General features: G+C 36.5%; 7 protein-coding genes across 7 annotated transcripts; 4 read left to right on the top strand and 3 right to left on the bottom strand.

Annotated features, from left to right (window-relative positions):
• Positions 1-235: 235 nt before the first annotated feature.
• On the bottom strand, positions 236-1,027 carry EV154DRAFT_432493 (uncharacterized protein; the record flags this gene model as incomplete). The annotated part of the gene is made up of 4 exons (XM_051596675.1): positions 236-364; positions 428-754; positions 813-922; positions 982-1,027. Coding segments are annotated over 4 exons (612 nt in total), but the record flags the coding sequence as incomplete, so codon positions are not given.
• A 346-nt stretch (positions 1,028-1,373) lies between these two features.
• Positions 1,374-1,947, top strand: EV154DRAFT_532230 (camp-regulated phosphoprotein/endosulfine conserved region-domain-containing protein). Its single transcript, XM_051603878.1, has 3 exons — positions 1,374-1,483; positions 1,583-1,666; positions 1,728-1,947. The coding sequence occupies exons 1-3, from the start codon at positions 1,448-1,450 to the stop codon at positions 1,908-1,910; spliced, it is 303 nt and encodes a 100-aa protein (XP_051450531.1). The 5' UTR covers positions 1,374-1,447; the 3' UTR covers positions 1,911-1,947.
• Positions 1,948-2,007: 60 nt separating this feature from the next.
• EV154DRAFT_571787 (concanavalin A-like lectin/glucanase domain-containing protein) lies at positions 2,008-2,844 on the bottom strand (the record flags this gene model as incomplete). The annotated part of the gene is made up of 1 exon (XM_051606293.1): positions 2,008-2,844. The coding sequence occupies one exon, from the start codon at positions 2,842-2,844 to the stop codon at positions 2,008-2,010; it is 837 nt and encodes a 278-aa protein (XP_051450530.1).
• Positions 2,845-3,030: 186 nt separating this feature from the next.
• On the bottom strand, positions 3,031-4,405 carry EV154DRAFT_571786 (uncharacterized protein; the record flags this gene model as incomplete). Its single annotated transcript, XM_051606292.1, has 5 exons — positions 3,031-3,722; positions 3,782-4,040; positions 4,111-4,132; positions 4,222-4,339; positions 4,396-4,405. 5 exons carry the CDS (start codon positions 4,403-4,405, stop codon positions 3,031-3,033), a joined length of 1,101 nt encoding a protein of 366 aa, XP_051450529.1.
• Positions 4,406-4,652: 247 nt separating this feature from the next.
• EV154DRAFT_557017 (uncharacterized protein) lies at positions 4,653-6,582 on the top strand (the record flags this gene model as incomplete). The annotated part of the gene is made up of 2 exons (XM_051605396.1): positions 4,653-4,681; positions 4,880-6,582. The coding sequence occupies 2 exons, from the start codon at positions 4,653-4,655 to the stop codon at positions 6,480-6,482; spliced, it is 1,632 nt and encodes a 543-aa protein (XP_051450528.1). The 3' UTR covers positions 6,483-6,582.
• A 4,135-nt stretch (positions 6,583-10,717) lies between these two features.
• On the top strand, positions 10,718-13,491 carry EV154DRAFT_474822 (uncharacterized protein). Its single transcript, XM_051597968.1, has 3 exons — positions 10,718-11,564; positions 11,648-12,232; positions 12,310-13,491. The coding sequence occupies exons 1-3, from the start codon at positions 11,001-11,003 to the stop codon at positions 13,135-13,137; spliced, it is 1,977 nt and encodes a 658-aa protein (XP_051450527.1). The 5' UTR covers positions 10,718-11,000; the 3' UTR covers positions 13,138-13,491.
• EV154DRAFT_532220 (uncharacterized protein) lies at positions 13,485-15,828 on the top strand. Its single transcript, XM_051603877.1, has 9 exons — positions 13,485-13,493; positions 13,613-13,673; positions 13,740-13,831; positions 13,889-13,935; positions 13,994-14,168; positions 14,229-14,307; positions 14,374-14,654; positions 14,715-15,098; positions 15,168-15,828. Exons 1-9 carry the CDS (start codon positions 13,491-13,493, stop codon positions 15,603-15,605), a joined length of 1,560 nt encoding a protein of 519 aa, XP_051450526.1. The 5' UTR covers positions 13,485-13,490; the 3' UTR covers positions 15,606-15,828.
• Positions 15,829-17,865: the final 2,037 nt, after the last annotated feature.

Below are 17,865 nucleotides of genomic sequence, written 5' to 3'. Positions count from 1 at the left end.
GATTTTCTCGGTCTTGTATCAGCATTGACAACCATATTTTGCCCTATGTTGTGCGTTGTGTGTGAGAGAATGAAAAGAAGAAAAAAAAAAGAAAGGAGGAGGCGGTAAGAGACTGTTTTTTGTGGGGGTTTGTTTTATTTTATTTTATTTTTTAAACTACTACTGCTCTCCCCTTTGTTGGATTTGAGAAAAGGATGTATCAAAAAGAAACCTGTCAAATTGATTAATCTTATGCTTAATATACAGTGGACATGTGGAATCGAGATTCTTCAAAGTCTTTGATTTGTTGATCATGAAGTCGGTGATGACGTGCACCACTCTTTAATCGGGATGCATAAGCATTCACAACTGATGCAAAGTAAATCTAAATACATTAAGGTCAATATTTATATTTACTGTTTTAGTGTGTAAAATCGTGTTGCCTAACCTGTAATACTTGGATGGCAAAGATAATAGCACCCCAAAGAATGATCATTAATTTAATAGATCGCTCACAATCTTCGGGATCAGTAGCAAATGAATTCATGGTGTCTGGATATCGCACAGGTGTATAATAACTGCCTGTGGAAATAGTTGTAGGCACAAGTCCCGATTGCGAGTTACCAATGCCAACTAATCCAGATCGGATACAGGTATTCATCATATTCTGTCGATATACAATCATCAGCACTAACGAGATAATGTACTTGAAAAAGGACAAGACACAGCACACCCACACAACAATACTAAAGAATTTGGCGGATCTTCTTTGTGCCTATATATTTTATTCGGTTTAATTAACTAAATTTATCTTTTAATCAACAAAAACTTACAAATAAAGAACCAATGATACCGGATAAACCACCTAGAAACACAAGTACGGTGAATAGTAAATTGATATAATACCATGCTTTAGCTGTCTGTCCTGAATACACAACAATGGCTGTTGTTTTTATATTGGTTAGTTTTAAATCTTTCGCTTCTTTTGGAGTAACAACATACCATTGATTCCGAGAAAACCTGTAATGGCGTCAAACAAGTAAACGACCTACATGTGTGAAAAAAAAATATATAGTTGTCAGTATGACAAAGTGTAAGACTCCTCTACATGAATGAGTACAAAAAACCAAAGTGCAATGACAAACGCTCCCAAGCGAAGGGGTATAAAACAGCAACACTTTTCTAGAGCCAACCCCATTATCGTTACTAATATATTTGTATTAAAAAAAAAAAAAAAAAAAAAAAGAGGGAGACAATCAATGAGGGGAATGAAAAAAATTATTTATAGGTATTAAACTCAATAGAGGTTGTGTTTGTGTAGTGTTTTTAGCAAAACCGGGTCTTCAATCGAAACACCATTCAATGTACGTCACGGTCAAGAATACCCACACCACTTTTTATTTTTTATTTTTCGTTTATCTTTTTTTTTTTTCTTTTTACAAATACGTATTGAGTGTCCATTAAAAGCATGAATCCTGCACAAAAGAACAAGGTTGATGTCAGTGTAAGTAACAGTTTTTTTTCGTGAAAAATAAAAGAAAAGGTGAAGCAAACAGAGATATTTACAGACCTTCCTTTTTTTATATATATTATTCACACACAGCAATTAAGCGAAGAAGAACAAAAGTTATTTCGCATGTATGGTAAGCTTCCTGATCGCAAAGATCTCTTGGGCCATAAACTCAAGGTAAGACGGGTGAGAAAGTTAGTCATGAAAGTCAAGTCAACTGACAACGAGGATGAATTAGGAACGTAAATACTTTGATTCTGGCGATTATGCACTTTCAAAAGCAGGTAAAGAACCCTTAGCAATAGGTTCTGAACATCCTTCACCTGATACTATTCCCCACTCGAACCCTATATCTTTGCCTGGTTCTAGTCCAGTTAAAGAGAGTCCTCTCGTTTCAGAGACTGATAATGAAACCAAGTAAAAAAACTCTTCAAAAAAAACTGCATTTCTCTTCTCATATCTCTCCTTTCTCTCTCTCTCTCTCTCTCTTTTTTTATTAACTATTACTATTGTTATCACTAAATAAATTGTCCAGCCCAGTTTTCAAGATGAAATAAAAAGGGTGATTTACCAAAGTTAAGATGGATGGTAGCAGGACCATCTACACCAACACTAGGAAAGTAATGATGACGACTTAAACCTGTAAAAGCATAGTCTATCATCGTACCGTTTTTAGTGAAAAAGACATGACCCGTGTCGGGACAGTAACCACAGCCTACGGTATCTCCCAATCCCCAGCTCGGACCAAACTCTTGTCCACCCGTGGCATCATCGCAAAACTTGTGACCATCATCACTATGATACCCCACCGAGAATTTATTCCAACCTGGCATACGAAAGATGGGGTAAGGTCGTGTACTGAGACCAATCGCCATCACGACCTCCCCTCGTGCTTGTTTCACGGTCATTTCAAAATAATGCTGTGTAGGCACATCGTTGTAGATGGTTTGTGGGTTGTATTCCCGTAACGTTAAAAATGGATGCGAAGCTTGTGCCGTCACATCCAAATCAATGAGTGGTCCATATTGGACACCAGGCCAAAATTGGACCTGATCACCCGAGGTTATAAACGCAGGATTACCTTTAGGATGAGCAAACAATTGATTCTTTTGAATGCTCGTATCAATATGCATACAACGAAGAAATCCGTACTGCGCTACTTGTTGTGCTTCTTGGCTGGGAAATCTGTCCAGTTGGGAACTGAAAGCTTGAATAAACATTTCTCCTCGTTCATAAGAGTCTAATGAAGCATCTTGGAATTTACCAAATTGATGTACTTGCGCATTCGGTGTCAACGTTGATTGAAACGCATGGTCGTAACTAGGTGGTTCTTCTTCAAAGTCTTTATTGTTCATTCCTTTTTTTTTTTTCGGGTTGCTTAGCAATAGAAAAGAGAGAAACTTGGTTTACGCGGGAAAGGGGGAATATTTATAAGCCCAGAAAACGAGAAAAAAAAAAGATTACGTAGCATGTTGTAAATGATATAGTAGTAATAAAGAAAAAAAAAAGGGAAGATAATAATACAATAACAAGATAGGTTGCTAATATTTAGGATGTTCAAACACGGCACTCTTTTGAATATCGGCTAAACTTTTAACTCTAGTAAATCGACCAGCATGTTTAACAGAGGTACCATCTTCTTCTAATTGGCGTTGTAGTAAGACTTCACCTAATCTTCTTCGTTTTAATTCTTCTTGTTCTTGTTCTTCCAATGAAGTGTTCCAATCATTGGCTGATCTTCCTAGGGTATTTCGAAATGTATCTGCAAGTAAGACGGCATCGGTGGAAGAGAGTTTATTACTGCTGTCATAGCCTGCATAAGCCAAGGTTCCAATACTCGATGCATTTTCACCCGCACTAGCTGTCGTCATGGGCACGCTGTCTGTGGATCGGAAGGCAGTGACTTTAGTTTGTGAATTAATCGAACCGTTATAACCTCCCTTTCCTGTGTTACGAGCTGCACCAGAGATAGGAATTAGCTTATTATTACGTTTGTTTCGACGTGATATTAAGACGGCCCATATCAAGGCAGCCACACCGCAGATGAATGCAATGACTGCAATCACAATCACCGCAATAGCCCAGCCAGGTAGATGTGAAGATGATGCGTATGCGTTGTTGTTGTTGTTATTATTATTATTGTTGTTATTATTATTGCTATTGTCGTTGTTCTCGTTGGAGTTTGTTGTTGTTGAATTGGTATTGTTTGTATTTACAGCAGGAGGCGCCAGTTCTTTTTATATGAGGGTGAGTTTTACGCTGCTTAATAGATAAAAAAAATAAAAAACTTACGGACGACGGTAAAGTTGAAGGGTCGCGGAAACATACTGATTGGACTGGAGATTTCGGTATATGGACTGTAGGTGGGAGGTAAGTAAAAGGCAACCATTGTTAAATTAGAGGGAGGGGAACCGGCAGGTAATGGGTTGAGGAACCAAGAATCATCGACCGTGACCTCTACAGAACCTGAAGCTCTGTCTAGATCCGTGTAATTTTTTACGCTCACGTATTCGTATTTTATAATGTAATACAAGTAAAGACTAATTTGTTCCTATCATTTAAAGTTAAATATACACTGCTTTTTTTTAAAAAAAAAAATATAAATAATAATTTCAACTTACATAACCCACATAAAAAGGATAACTATAAAGACAGAAAAGATACGTAATCAGTAAAATAGAGGATAATGAATTTTTTTTTTCTTCTTGTACATGTTTTTTTTTTGTATTTACTTGAAATTCCAAATGAAATTATGTGTGGATCCATTTGTCCAGACGTCTGTGGATAATGGATAACAAAAAGGGAACTGATTACCTGAATCAGAACATTCTTGAACTTGGTCTGAAGTTTCTTTATTAAAGTGTTATTCTTGATTATACAAAGTAACTTTCTTTTTTGTCACATACCACTTTGCATATGTATTTTAGGCAACAACAACAAAAAAGAATTAAAAAAGAAAAAGAGAGCAAAAAAAAAAAAAAAGAGGATTACTTTAACGAAATAAATTTAGATTATTATAAAAAAAAAAAAAAAAAAAGATAAAAATAGACTTGTAACTTTTTTTTTTTTGAGTGATGTGTATATAAAAATGAGGTATACAGAAAAAAGAGTGAGAACTCTCAAGAAAGAACAAACAAATAAATAGGAGAAGAAGAAGACAAAGATGCCCGGGAGCAAAAAAAACAGCTCTAGGTAAAGGGACATAAAAAAAAAAGGGGAGCCCTCATTAAATTGGGGTGTGTAATACAAAAAAAAAAAAAACTTAATATTCCGATTTCAGCTCCTTTCCCTTTCTGCTTTAATAGAAACATTTAGTTTTTGTCAGCTTCAATACCTTTTTTTTTTCTTTTCTTTTTTTTTTTCTTTATAAAAAAAGGCTCACTCGTTTAGGATGAAGTCGTATTTAGATCAACAAAGCAAGTTGGCAATTCATCATAATTTGTTTATTACACTGGATCTTGCGCCAGCTGGTACGGTTTTATTGACACAAGCACCACTGGCATCGGTGCCGTTACCTTCGGAACAGCTCCACCGATGTAATTACTGTTTACGAAAAGGGAATCTTCAATGTTGCTCAAGGTGTCATTCCGCTTATTTCTGCAGTAACGATTGCTTTTTAAATGCATGGATCAGTTTTCATAGAGCCTCTTGCCAACCTTCTTCTTCTTCCTCCTCCTCCTCCTCAAATAACTCCCTTTCAGTAGAGAATGACGTGCATCTTCAATTATTACAACGCGCTGCCCTGACACTCGACAGTCACACTACCACCACCACCGCCAAAAAAAGTACTCCGATCTTACAACAACATGGTGTCGCCATCCATGCATTCAATACTCTGGAATTACAACCCACTACAATGACACAGGAAACTAGACTCTTTCTAGAAAAATCCGTAAATATCACCAATCGGAGTCTAGATGAATTATATCAACTTTGGAAACGGGTCCAAATCTCCTCTTTCCCCATCACGGACCCGGATACCCATCTGGACACCGTGGCCATGGGCATTTACCCCATTACCAGTCAATACGTGCGTCATTCATGTAGACCCAACACGGGTCTCATCTATAAACAGGGACATCAACTCCTGGTGGCATTAGAGGATATTCCGCAAGGCACACCCATCACTATCAGTTATGTCGATCTCATGGCAACCAAAAAGCAACGCCAACACGCACTGGCGGAAAGATTTGGATTTCAATTCGAATGTGACTGTGAGCGTTGCCAAGGAGATTTTCAAGGTCTAGATGTCTTATTTGAACGAGGGGAAGCCTTAAATATCTCATCGGAAGAGATTACAGAGACATTGGAGGAACAATTAAAATCATGGAGTATCTTGGGCATGATTCATGAATATGCTTCCAAAGGATTTGATGCATCCGCTATGGGTGATGAACCATTGGACGCACCTCATCTAACCCACTTTATCTGTCGAATGATTGTGCCCGATGTCTATATACCTGCATTCACATTAGCGAAAAGGAAACTATCGGCCGCTTTAAATCATGTAAAATTACCTCCGTTACGTCAAAAGCGATATAACCGACAAGATGATTCACAACGTATTTTACCGGCTATTGACGCATTATTAGCACACCAATCACATCAATCTCCCTTCTTCACCATTGTTGGTATCAAGGCAGCTGATAAACTTCTTTCGAGGTTAATCACACAAGGGAAATGGGTAGAGGCATCACGTTGTGCCATCTATATGTTTATGGTCTACCGTATGGTCTACCCTGCATTGTACCCAGAGATGGCCTATCATACTTTAATCATGGCAAGAACCTCCTGGAATAGTCTGGTGCAACTGGAATTAGCCGGTATCGGAAAGAAGTTAGAAGCCGTCTATCAAAACTCGGTTCAGCTATGGATTTCCGTCGCAAGTGATTCGATTCTCAAAATATTCGGTCAGGAAACTTTTCTTTGGCGAGAAGCTGTCGAGATCAAATGGCTCTTTGAGCGGGATCAGAAACTGAAATTGACTGAGTAGGTTTTACATGACTAATAATATTTTATAATTACTTTTTTTAATAAAAAAAAAAAACTAAGAGCCCCCGCGCGTACGCGGGAGCTATGTATGTATAATAGACTAAAAAAAAATGATTTCTGCCTTATTGTGATAAAATATGGGGGATAGGACGCTACTTTACACTAGCAAGTACTAATATCCGGCGGGGAAAATCAGAAAAATACTAAACAGGCGCTTGAAAAGGATATACAAGAAACTTGTACTAAACATTTTGACTTGATCAAAAGGCTTCTTTGTTTGTCATAGAGCACATTTAAAGTTACTACAAAGTACTGCGATAAATTGTGCGCGAGTAACGTTTTTTTTTTTTTTTTTTTTTTTTCATCAGTGTAAGTGCATATACACTTTAAATTCAGACAGGGCCAGTTTTCTTTTTTTAGACGAATTAAACTCATAATTCAAATGATGTTGATCCTTTTTTTCAATATGGCGATACAAAAAAATATAAGTATGTCTAAAACTAAACTTTGTTTAAATATGGCTGGAGTCCCATCTTTTTTGAAATTGTATAGATGCTTTGGAAGCATCCTTCAACTTTGGCAAGTAAGTATACAACTATTCAGGACAGTGATAGCTTTAGTAAAGTGCATCACTTTGCACGAATTATCTATATTTACGGATTATTTGTCAGAAGTATTTCAGTATGACCTTTCAAATGGGAAAGTCAACTATCCAAGTAGGCAATGAATCCCCTATAAGTTCACAGGATCTATTATTCCTGAGACTTTAACTTTTGATGAGTGCTATATCTATAGTGAAGCCATCTGTTCGAGTGAAGTTTGAAAAAAAAAAAGCAGCCTTTTAATTTTTAGTGGTACCTTGTTTCCATGCTAGATATTGCAATCACTGCAAAACTTTGCATTGAACCATTTGCTTTTTAAACTACGAGTGTAAAAAAGAAGCAAATGACTGATAATAAAACGTTCAGGACGATATTTTAAAGAATCCAATGAATTATTTAGCACGGAAAATGCATCAGATATTGCAATAATAACAACTCTCTCTTGCTCTTATCAACTGAAAAAAATCCTGCTCTCATTTTAATCGTGTTTTTGTATGTGTTTTCATGCTCTCCATTTATCAAGTACCAGTCAAGGTAAAAAAAAAAAAGAAAAAAAAAAAAAAAAAAAAAAAAAAACTACAATGACCGCCTTGACCGGAAAGAGATTTTTGTCTGCTGTCTAAAAAAAAACTTCTTATTTGCCTGATTAAAAAAAGGCTGAGTATGTTTAAATATGAGGGGAAACAAAAGGGAGTATCTAAAAAAAAAAAAAAAAAACGGGTAGATTTAGGAATATCAAGGATTTTTTTGACATGATCTCTTTTTGTTCAAGATACATGAAAGAGTAATCAAATGTATTACCCGTTCTTGATCTTTATATAAACACTTTTCTTCTTCTTTTAGACCCTTCTAGGCAGGGACAAATAACAGGCATTTCTTATGCAAATGATATGCGGTTCAGTTGCTTTTAATTAATGTATAAGCTATTGGGACGAATGATCGATTTATCATGTGCACTATCTGTTTGAAGATAATTATCCTTTTCTGCTCTCTCAAATGACCTTTGTTTCATTAGCTCTTGCTTATCTGATTCCACTGTCATTTTTTACCATGTGCACGTTTCAATCAATGAAAAGATAGCAAAAGAAAGAAATGACGAAGGGGAAACATAAAACGCTTCATGATTCTGTAACTGGATTTTTTTTTTTTTTTTTTTTTTTTTTTTTTGCGGTATACAATGATCTGTTTATATATGCGTTATTGAGTTTATAAATATATGATACACAAAGGCGGGGGTAGTGTGGAAACACATATCCAGTCAAAGAGAGATGTGTTGCTTATCCTTCGATACCACATTGCGAAGAAGAACATTCCGACGGTTAACTTTATTGACATTTTTTTAATAATTTTCATGTCGATTTAAAAGCACGAATTTGGCTTGTATTGTGTGAGACCAATTTTATTTCTGCTGAACAAGGATATTTGTATGAAAAGAAGTTTTGTTCCGAACTGCTCATACGTCTTTAAAAAAAAAGTGCTTCAAAAAAAGTGCCACTTATCTAGATAATGCCACAACTCCGTTCGACCGTGATCAGTAATGTGTGGGACAGCATGCTAAAAAATAAAAAAGAGGGCACAAAATACAACATTGTGTAAGAATAGGAGAGGAGGCGTATAGAAAGGTAAAGAAGTGAATAGACTGAATTAGAGCAGTATCACAAAAATGCTGTAAAATAGAAAAAGAGAACGAGCCAAAATTACCCCAAACGGAATATTTTATTATTCAGCTTTATCTTTTAAAACAACAAACAGGTAGTTTCAAACCATGTCTTCTTTGTTTCGGGGGGTAAAGTTGATCGGAGGTCGCTCATGGGTAAGGCATGACAATGGGAGAGATTGTTTGTTACGGATGGGTTCCATATATAAATAAATACTAATACGGGTTAAAACTGATCTTCTTCCCCCACAGTTAGAATTGTAGGAAACATTAAATATTTTTAGGCTTTAACCATGTATGTAAGTGAACCATCTTTTTGTCAAACCTTAAAAAGGGGACACACAAAAGAGATGTGTCTGTGCAGTACCGCGGGGCAAAAAAAAAAGGGTTTTATTTCATCCTTTTGTGTAAAGGTAGCTTTTGGGTTTAGTGTTGATTGCAACCTTACACCTTGTAAAACAAGGAATAAGGTTCTAACATATGAACAAACGTTAACAATATAGTTTAGTTCTTCCCGTACTCTAATACCAACAGATTAGAAACTTTGATGTTTTCCAAAATCAATGTTAATAGAAAAAAAAAAAGGCCACCACGGCTAAAAAGAAGCTGAGCCCTAAAAAACTTTTTTTTTAGTTGTGTGTAACTTTAGCGTATTCGTTTAGGAAGCGCCCAAATAATTAAAATTGACTAATAATCTTTTTTTACAAGCGGCGAAATAACGGCAAGCCTCTTTATTGGGCCTACTCAGACTGGGAACAAATGAATCACCCATTTACCAGAAAGTAACTTTTTACCGACAATTGATCCAGGAAAAGTATGTTTGCAAAAGTCTGCCTACAGAAGATAAAAGTAGCAGGAACAGAGAAAAGCTGAAATGCACAGGGAGAAACTCAAACCCGGAACTTTAATTGTCATGTGCAAAAGTCTTTACACCAAAATAGAGGAGAAAGTAAAGCTAGAGACAGGTTGATATTGGATTTAAAATAATAAGGAATTTTTGGGTGTTTGTAGTATTATATTAAAAAAAAAGTAGTAAATATGTGCGCTTATTTTTTCCATGAAAAATCTTTCTTAGAAGTAATGACAGAAACATTAAACCTTCTTTTTAGCGCAAGGAATTTACAAGTTATAGCATTTGTAATTTTTAATCAGTCGATAATAATTCAGCTTTTGCTAAAAACAATGAAGGTTGCACAAATTTACACCTTTTTTCGGGCATCTTGTGTTCACTTCTCCACATGGGAACAGGTGCAATGTAACCCAACATCGTTTTGGGAATATGATCAACGCGTAAAAAAAAAAGTAATTGTAAACGGTGGCATGTATATATACGAAATGATGCTTTGTCATAATAATAAACAAGATGTAGGTTGTGCATATAACGCACATTTAACTCTTCAAAAATACGGTAGAGGGCTTTGTTGGGTACAGCCTTCTTAGAAGGGAATTGTATCAAAACAAGTTAATCGAAGGGTATATCGGTGTGCATCACATGAGTCATTTTTGTAAAGATGATTCACCGCAGAGCAAAAAGGATATTAAAATCGATAATTAGCACTGTGCAGTCCGTTCCTGGACGTGTGTTTAAAAAGGTTCTTCGGATGTTTACATAAAAGATGTAAAACCTCTCTATCGGCCATTCACGGAAACATCGGAACACCAAAACTATATTCGTTTGGAGTAGAATGTTTCTTATTTTCGTGGATTTACCCCAGATTTACAAGAGCAAAATACGTCGATTTTAGAGTTATTCTTTTTGTAAATAACCACATAATTACAAGGTGACAAAAAGTCATGGCTTATCACATCCGCTACCCACTTAACAATTATCTTTTTTTTTTCTCCTGTTACACACATCCGTCATAAACTAAAAACTTTTTTTCTTGAAGCTCAATTTGAATCATAATACTTCTTTAATCTCCGATATATCTTATAACTTGCTTTTTTTTTTCTACACTTTTTGCTCTTCTTTTTTTTCTTTCAAATCATTCCTATTTGACCAAAATCTCTACACTTTTTGTAACGTCAAAACCCAATTCAGATACATCTATTTTTTTGACATTTTATGATCCAAACATATCCAGCGTACGAGATTATTGACATTCATTGAAACAATATCTCGCTCAATTACCACATTTTTTATCTAAAATTCTTTTTTTACATACACAAAATTATATTTCTTCCCTCTTCCTTCACAACCCCCCTAATCCTACATAACAACCTTACATATTAATTTTCATATAATTTATACATATTCACTATGAGCAACACATCACCTACTACATTATTACTCCAAGACCTTATCAGTGCACCTTCTAAAGCAGAATCAATTTTGGAATGCCTCACTGCTGATCAAATCATCATGATTGAAGACACAATTAATAGAATTAAGCGTAGAAAAATGGATAAATCGCAACTTCCTTCTCCCGTCGCCTCTCCTCCCACTGTATCAAAAGATATCATGATGGAAAACACATCCTCTGCTTCTGCCATCGCCAATGCCTTGGCTGCAGCAATGGTTTCAGCCGCGTTACAAGCACCTGCCGCCGCTGCTGCTGCTGCTGCTGCTGCCGCTGCCGCTTCTGCTTCTGCTGCTTCTGCCACCAACACCAACATGTCCGTTCACAATAAAACCGTGACTCCTGCCAAGACAGTCACCAACAATGTTACTTCCAATGATCCTATTGCTGAAGTCAAGGACGGTGTTGAATGGGTCTCATTCGTCTACTCTCACAACCGTACTTTGAAGCGTTACTCTATCAGAACTGATATTCAAAAAGTCGCATTAGATGTTGTTGACGATAAATTTAAAGCTGAAAATTGCGTAAGTTTTTATCCCGCCTCGTTCCATCGGTGGCTGAATCAAAAAGAAAAAGAAAAAACTAAACACTGTCTATATTTTTTTAGGTCTATCCCCGTGCTAATCTCCCCAAGGAAACCTACAAGGGAAATAGATGGTCTTATGAAACTGAGTGTAATGATTTAGGTTGGAAACTTGCATGGTTAAATAAGTCGGAAATTGCTGGTAAGCGTGGTTTGATTCAGCGCGCTGTGGACTCCTACCGTAATCGTTACCCAAGCATGCGATCAAGACGTGTCGCTCGTCAAGAAAAGTTATTGAATGGCACACTCCGCAAAAGAAAGAATAGAGAAGAAGACGAGGAATCTTCCGCCACGTTAAATGCTGGTTCCATTACGGGCGCCGCTCTTTCATTAAACTCAGCCAACCAACCTTCCACTTCATTAGAGGCTGCTACCATCAAGCCAGCCCATCAACCCAAGACTATCGCTATTGATGATTTAATCACTCACACTCGCTATCGTATCAAGATTAACGTGGAGACGATTTCTTTGGATGAAATTTCTGCTGATTTCCGTAAACAGAACTGTCCCTTCCCTAGAGCCTTCAACAACAATGATCCTGAGCAATACGTTGGTGGTCGTGCTAGATGGATCGAAGATACAATGTGCAATGAACTTTGCTGGAAATTGGTATGTACTACTACTACTATTACTACGGGACTAAAAAAAAAGTTGGCTTTTATTAACATATATTTTTGTTTCTATAGGCATATTTGAATCCTAGAGTGTTGGCTGGAAAGAAGAATTTGCTTCAACGTGCTTTGGATGTCTACCGTGCCAAGTTCATGCCCACTCTTCAGCCTCGTAAATATTCTTCACGCTCGCCTCCTGCTAGAGTGATTGAAACTCCTACGGCTACAATTGAACAACAGCAACTTCTCAAGATGATGCCTCCTACCATGTCTACACCATTGACTGCCTCTGCTCTTTCAGCTCAAAACGCGCTATTCGAACAAAAGAAGAAGACAAAGAAGAGTAAGATCAGCCACAAAACCACAGGTTCACCTGTTATGTCCTGTGCCAGCGGTACAACAGCATCTCTTGACTTCGGTGATTGCTTCTCGCTGGACGATGAAGTACCTCATATTACCACTACTACTAATTCTAATAATAACAACACCATCAAGTCAATCAACCTGACAAGTTTACCTCGTCAAATCGATCAAGACCCTATGATTTCACCATCCTATGACTCCATGTACGCCGATGCTCACTTCTCACCTTTTGATGAATCCATTAGCTGTCATACTTCCTCATCCTCGTCCAACAGTATTGCCTGTACACCAAGTCCACCCGTGACAGCCGACTTTTTTGGTTTTGCCGACGCCGATCTTTATGACTCGTTCATGTTACCGCCCGTCAATGATACGTTTATGTTGCTTGATTCCAACAATAGCGACATGAAATGTTATGACTCCCTTATGTCTCCTTCCCTCCCATCCAGTGCTGTTCAACAGCAAGATCTGGTGAAACTGGAAGAAGATTTCCAAGACAATTTTGCTGCTGCTGCTCACTTATTGGATCCTCTTTTCTAAATTCCTTTTTGACATCTTTCTCCTCATCTAATATCCGTGTAAATATTTCTATCACTCCCCCTCACCCGTATATCATAAAATCATACTTTTAATTATCTAAACCCAAAAATCCCTACACAACCCCCCCCCCTCCCCAAAAAAAACTCTTTTTTCTTAGAATCTATATGTACAACTTTTCCCACCCCACTCTCCCAAAAATAACCTTTTTTTATTTTATTTTACTTCTTATATACACCTCAAGTTAACCGACAATCTATGTTGACTATTTATTATTTTTCTCCCTCATCTTCTGTATAAAAAAAAAAACCTCAATAAAAATTCATTTGTCTTCATTTTTCACACTTTAAAAAAAAATGGTTTGTTTGTTGTTGTGGCGTTTTTTCTTTTTTGTACAAGCACTTAAGAGACCAAAAACCTTGTTGACAGGCCCCCTCTTTTCTTTTTTCTTCTTCATTTTATAAAAAAAGATGGTTAGAACCAAAAACAACTGATTGATTTACTCGCAACGAAAAATAAATCCCAGGATTTAATCAAGGGTAACTTCCTCTGGAAAAAAAAATTCTGCATATTTTGTTTATTTATTAATGTTTCAAGTCTCATAGCAACTGTAGAGGATGGTTACAAGATATCGGAAATTTTTGCTCCTCATGGACCTACCAGTCCTTTACCGGCCATGATTATACACGACGAAAAGGTAGAATAAACAACTGCTTTTTTTTTTTGGTGCCAATGATATTGACTCTTCTCTTAGATTCAACATCCTTTCTCGTTATCTATACCATCACCGGTTTCAGAAAGGTTCGCGAAATGAACAGTTACTGGCTAAATGTATCTTACCCTGCTTTTATTTCAATAGTAAATTAAGCTTTGAGCCTCCTTATGTCATGAACAATTTTTGGCCACCACTGCCGTCGCTTAGTGACACCACTCTATCCACACAGGATGCCACGGGTAAAAAGTTAGGTGCCATGTTTAGCAATATCAACATGCAAGAAATTCAGGAAATGCTCAAAGATTGTGCATACAACGAGGTAAGCATTCATCTACATAACAACAAAAATATCGTCTCTTCTACTAATCCCAAAAACAAGGATGAAGCGATTTTACGCTTAATCACGCAGACGGACTATTTAGAAAATATACGTCATCGTCTTCGTGCCAATAACAAAAGTAAGCTTATCTACTTTTACAATGCAAAAAAAGACACTGATGTTTTGGGTCTGTTTTTTTATATAGCCGTTCCTTGGTGTAGTCAGATCAAACCATTGCATATGTCACCAGTACAGCAAAAGCCACCAGTACAACATATCTTGAAAGAAAACAGTATTCGACTGAGTTCGCAGATGCCACCTTCCCAATACATCGTACCAAAATCTGTCATAGTATCTAAAAGCACGCCTCTTACAGAGAATGTTTTACATAGCACGCCGCTACCTCCATTGAATACAGACATTGCTCAACAAACCGCGGTGCCCAAAAAAGAAACCCCGCCTCAAGTCGTCAAAGAAGTTGTAAAAGTAAACGTTTGTTGTTATGTATACATCACTATTTTAGTTGTTAACCTTTTTTTTAAAAAGCCACCGCCATCCAAACCAGCAAAAAATGAACTGGCGGAACACCAACACAAGACGCATAAAAAACATCATCGATTATCGACCCATATCAGTAGCGGTAGTCGACTTACTCTGGACGATGCGTTACAGCAAATCCAAGATAGCAAAACAAACGACGACATGGATGGGTACGCAGGATGGTCTGCAGCACGTCTGCGTGCATTTAAAATGATTGAAAAGAATCCTAATAGCTATTATTATCGATTTAACGCCCCCGGAGAGCAGCAGAAAAAGGGTAAATGGACAGACGAAGAAAACGCATTGTTCTTACAAAGGCTAAAACAAGTGGGAGCCAATTCTCAATGGGGTATATTTTCCATTGCCATCCCCGGAAGGGTAGGCTATCAGGTAGTGTGGCCTCATTGTTTGTTTTCTTGATTATTCATCTAGGCACTTTTTTTTTAAAAACATTTATAGTGCTCCAATTATTACCGATTTATGATCGAAACAGGACAATTGCATGATCCGAATTATGTCTTGGATAGCAAAGGAAAAGCACGTTATCTCTTTGATAAAAAAACAGAGGATGGTGCAGTAGAGAAGATATTCAGGAAACACAGTAAACATGGTAGTATATCAGCAGCAACCGCTGAAACACTAGATCATATCGACAGTGACCACACTGTGAAAAAAAGGAAGCAAATACATCCTCGACAAGAAACCCATTCGGATGAGGATGACCCTACTTTTGACATTAGGAAACCATCATCGTCCTATTCTAAAAAAAAATCTTCGGCGGTAAAAGAACCCAAGATTAAAAAACCATACCCTCACATACTGCCCGCAGATAGTAGTGTCAGGATGACAAGGCAAAGATTACAGCAAGTACAAGAGACGAGCGTTACAAAAGATTAAATCTATATAATACCCCCCCCCCCCTGCTATAATAAATGGGTGCTCTAAGTTAATAATCATGACTTTTTTTGAAAAGTCAAGCGATTTTGACAGTTTCGGAAACCAAGAACATTTGTTTTTTAGTTTTTTTTTAATATGGTGACAGCTACATTTTAAAAAACAGAAAGTCTAGATACATGACATGTTGTCTAAAATAACAACCAACTGTGAGTATTGAGTAAAGTTTAGTAAAGCTATCATTTTTATCGAAGGCATTCTATGATAATGTTTTTGCTTTTGCTGCATGGAATATCGAATGACGAAATCCAAACATTGATAGTATGCGTATCATGACAAGAAGTTTCTCTAATGAAAAATTTCAATATGCGCTCTTCAACAGACCTTGCTTCAAATCTGGCCTGGTAATGGGTTACAAATGAATTGCATTCCCGATAAAAATTACGCTTTTCGTACCACAATCATTTTATACAAGTTTCAGGCACGATGATTAAAGAAGTACGTAAGTTCACCAAGCATTGCCGAGCTGCTGCTTTTCTTTCATTTGTCCTCTTTTTTTTTGGTATTGAAAGTCTGTAAACAACATGCCCGAGTAAGCAAATAAAACATTACATCCTATGTTGCATAATTGAAATGTAAGGTTGATATTTTTCTGTGGTTTGTTGGGCAAAATGTAATGGTTCAAAGTCCCGTCTGACGGACTTTGTAGTTTTACAAAGATACTCCTCCACACTTCCCTTTAATAGATAAATGGGAGTCTCCGTGCGCATTTACCCGTCGTGCACTATTGGGACTAGTCAAATCTAGATCTCGATAATATTTATTTCGGCTTTTGATAATCAAATCGCGATATTGCTGATAATACACTATCACTTGGAGTTATACTAAACGTCTTCTGCAATGATATGTAATGCCAAGAAGGAAATATTTTGGCTATGCGAAATCTTCTTCAACAACAATTTCAAGAAACTTGTCCCATTTTTTTACATGAATTTCCCGTGGGCGGGAAAGTTTTATTGCGATGAGTGTACCGAGTGTTTAAGTTCGAAACTACCAGATTCTTGTGGCACCGGCTATCATGAGGAAAGCCTGACTACTAAAGAAAGTACTGTTTAAACAACATATTATGTAGCATCCTATCAAAAAATAAACTCCCATATGTCACACTGGTTAATTTATGCATACTTTATTAAGCTTTCATTACGGTTTGGAAAAAAAATGTACACAACCAAAAAAGAACCCCAGAAAATGCAAAATGTAGGAGTTTAATGTTTTGTCAAATGTTGAATATTGTTGCTAAAAAAATTATGTTTACCAAACACTGAATGTTAACAAGATAATAACCGTCATTGATATTTTTGGTAATATTAACAAGTTTATTTTCGGCCCCCTTCTATATGCCCAATTGATATAGACGATAGCAGAAAACTGATGATTATATAAGTGACACAAACAATCTGAATAAAAACGGTAACAGATTCGCTTGTTTAATTGGATATCAAAAAATTGTAAATACGGCCCTTCGATTTTTTGTGTGGGAAAAGAAAGTCTGATAAAATCAAGAATCGCAAATTGGTTCAGGGAAAAAAAGGTTGTTGTGCGAAAAATGATAAAAGAGACAAAAAAACAATAATAAATAAAGATCTATAAAAGGTAGTACATCCGATAACCTGTCCCTTGTTTGATCATGGTAGCATCACCAATACGCTTGGTAAAAAAAATAGTTAATGTGGTTATTTTTTCTTTTTAAAAAACAAAAACAATGGTAGAAAGAGTGAGGATCAACTATAAATAAATCTGGACCATCAACCTTAAGTTTACATGGTGATACACGCCTCACTTTACACGTATCTATTCGGATAGATTTATAAAACCTCCTTCTTGGTAAGCTCTTGTGTAATTTACTGCCTTTACATCGATTAGATGTCATTAGATTAGAGACAGAAAGGATGCATTTGTTCTATTATTATGCTAATTAGGATTGTCCAAACATTCCGTTCAATTTGTTCCTATCTATTATCAGTTACGTAATATTTGATATCTACACATAATCATGCACACATGAATTGTATGCTCATAGGTTTTTTTTTTTGTTGTTGTGTGTGTGGAAATAGGTATCAAAGATTTGAATCTATTTGCATTGTTATTCACTACGATTTCTAGGTCACATCCAGAAGAAAATATCAGTAAGTTCGTGAGAAAGGTTACACCATTGTACTAACCAAATCCCAATCAAGTCTTGATTCTTGTTGGGGGTAAATCA

This window comes from Mucor mucedo, assembly GCF_025094135.1.
Source record: "Mucor mucedo strain NRRL 3635 chromosome Unknown EV154scaffold_246, whole genome shotgun sequence".
NCBI classification, from domain to species: Eukaryota; Fungi; Mucoromycota; class Mucoromycetes; order Mucorales; family Mucoraceae; genus Mucor; species Mucor mucedo.
The sequence above is the reverse complement of the archived record's forward strand: the minus strand, read 5'-3'. Positions and strand labels throughout refer to the sequence as shown.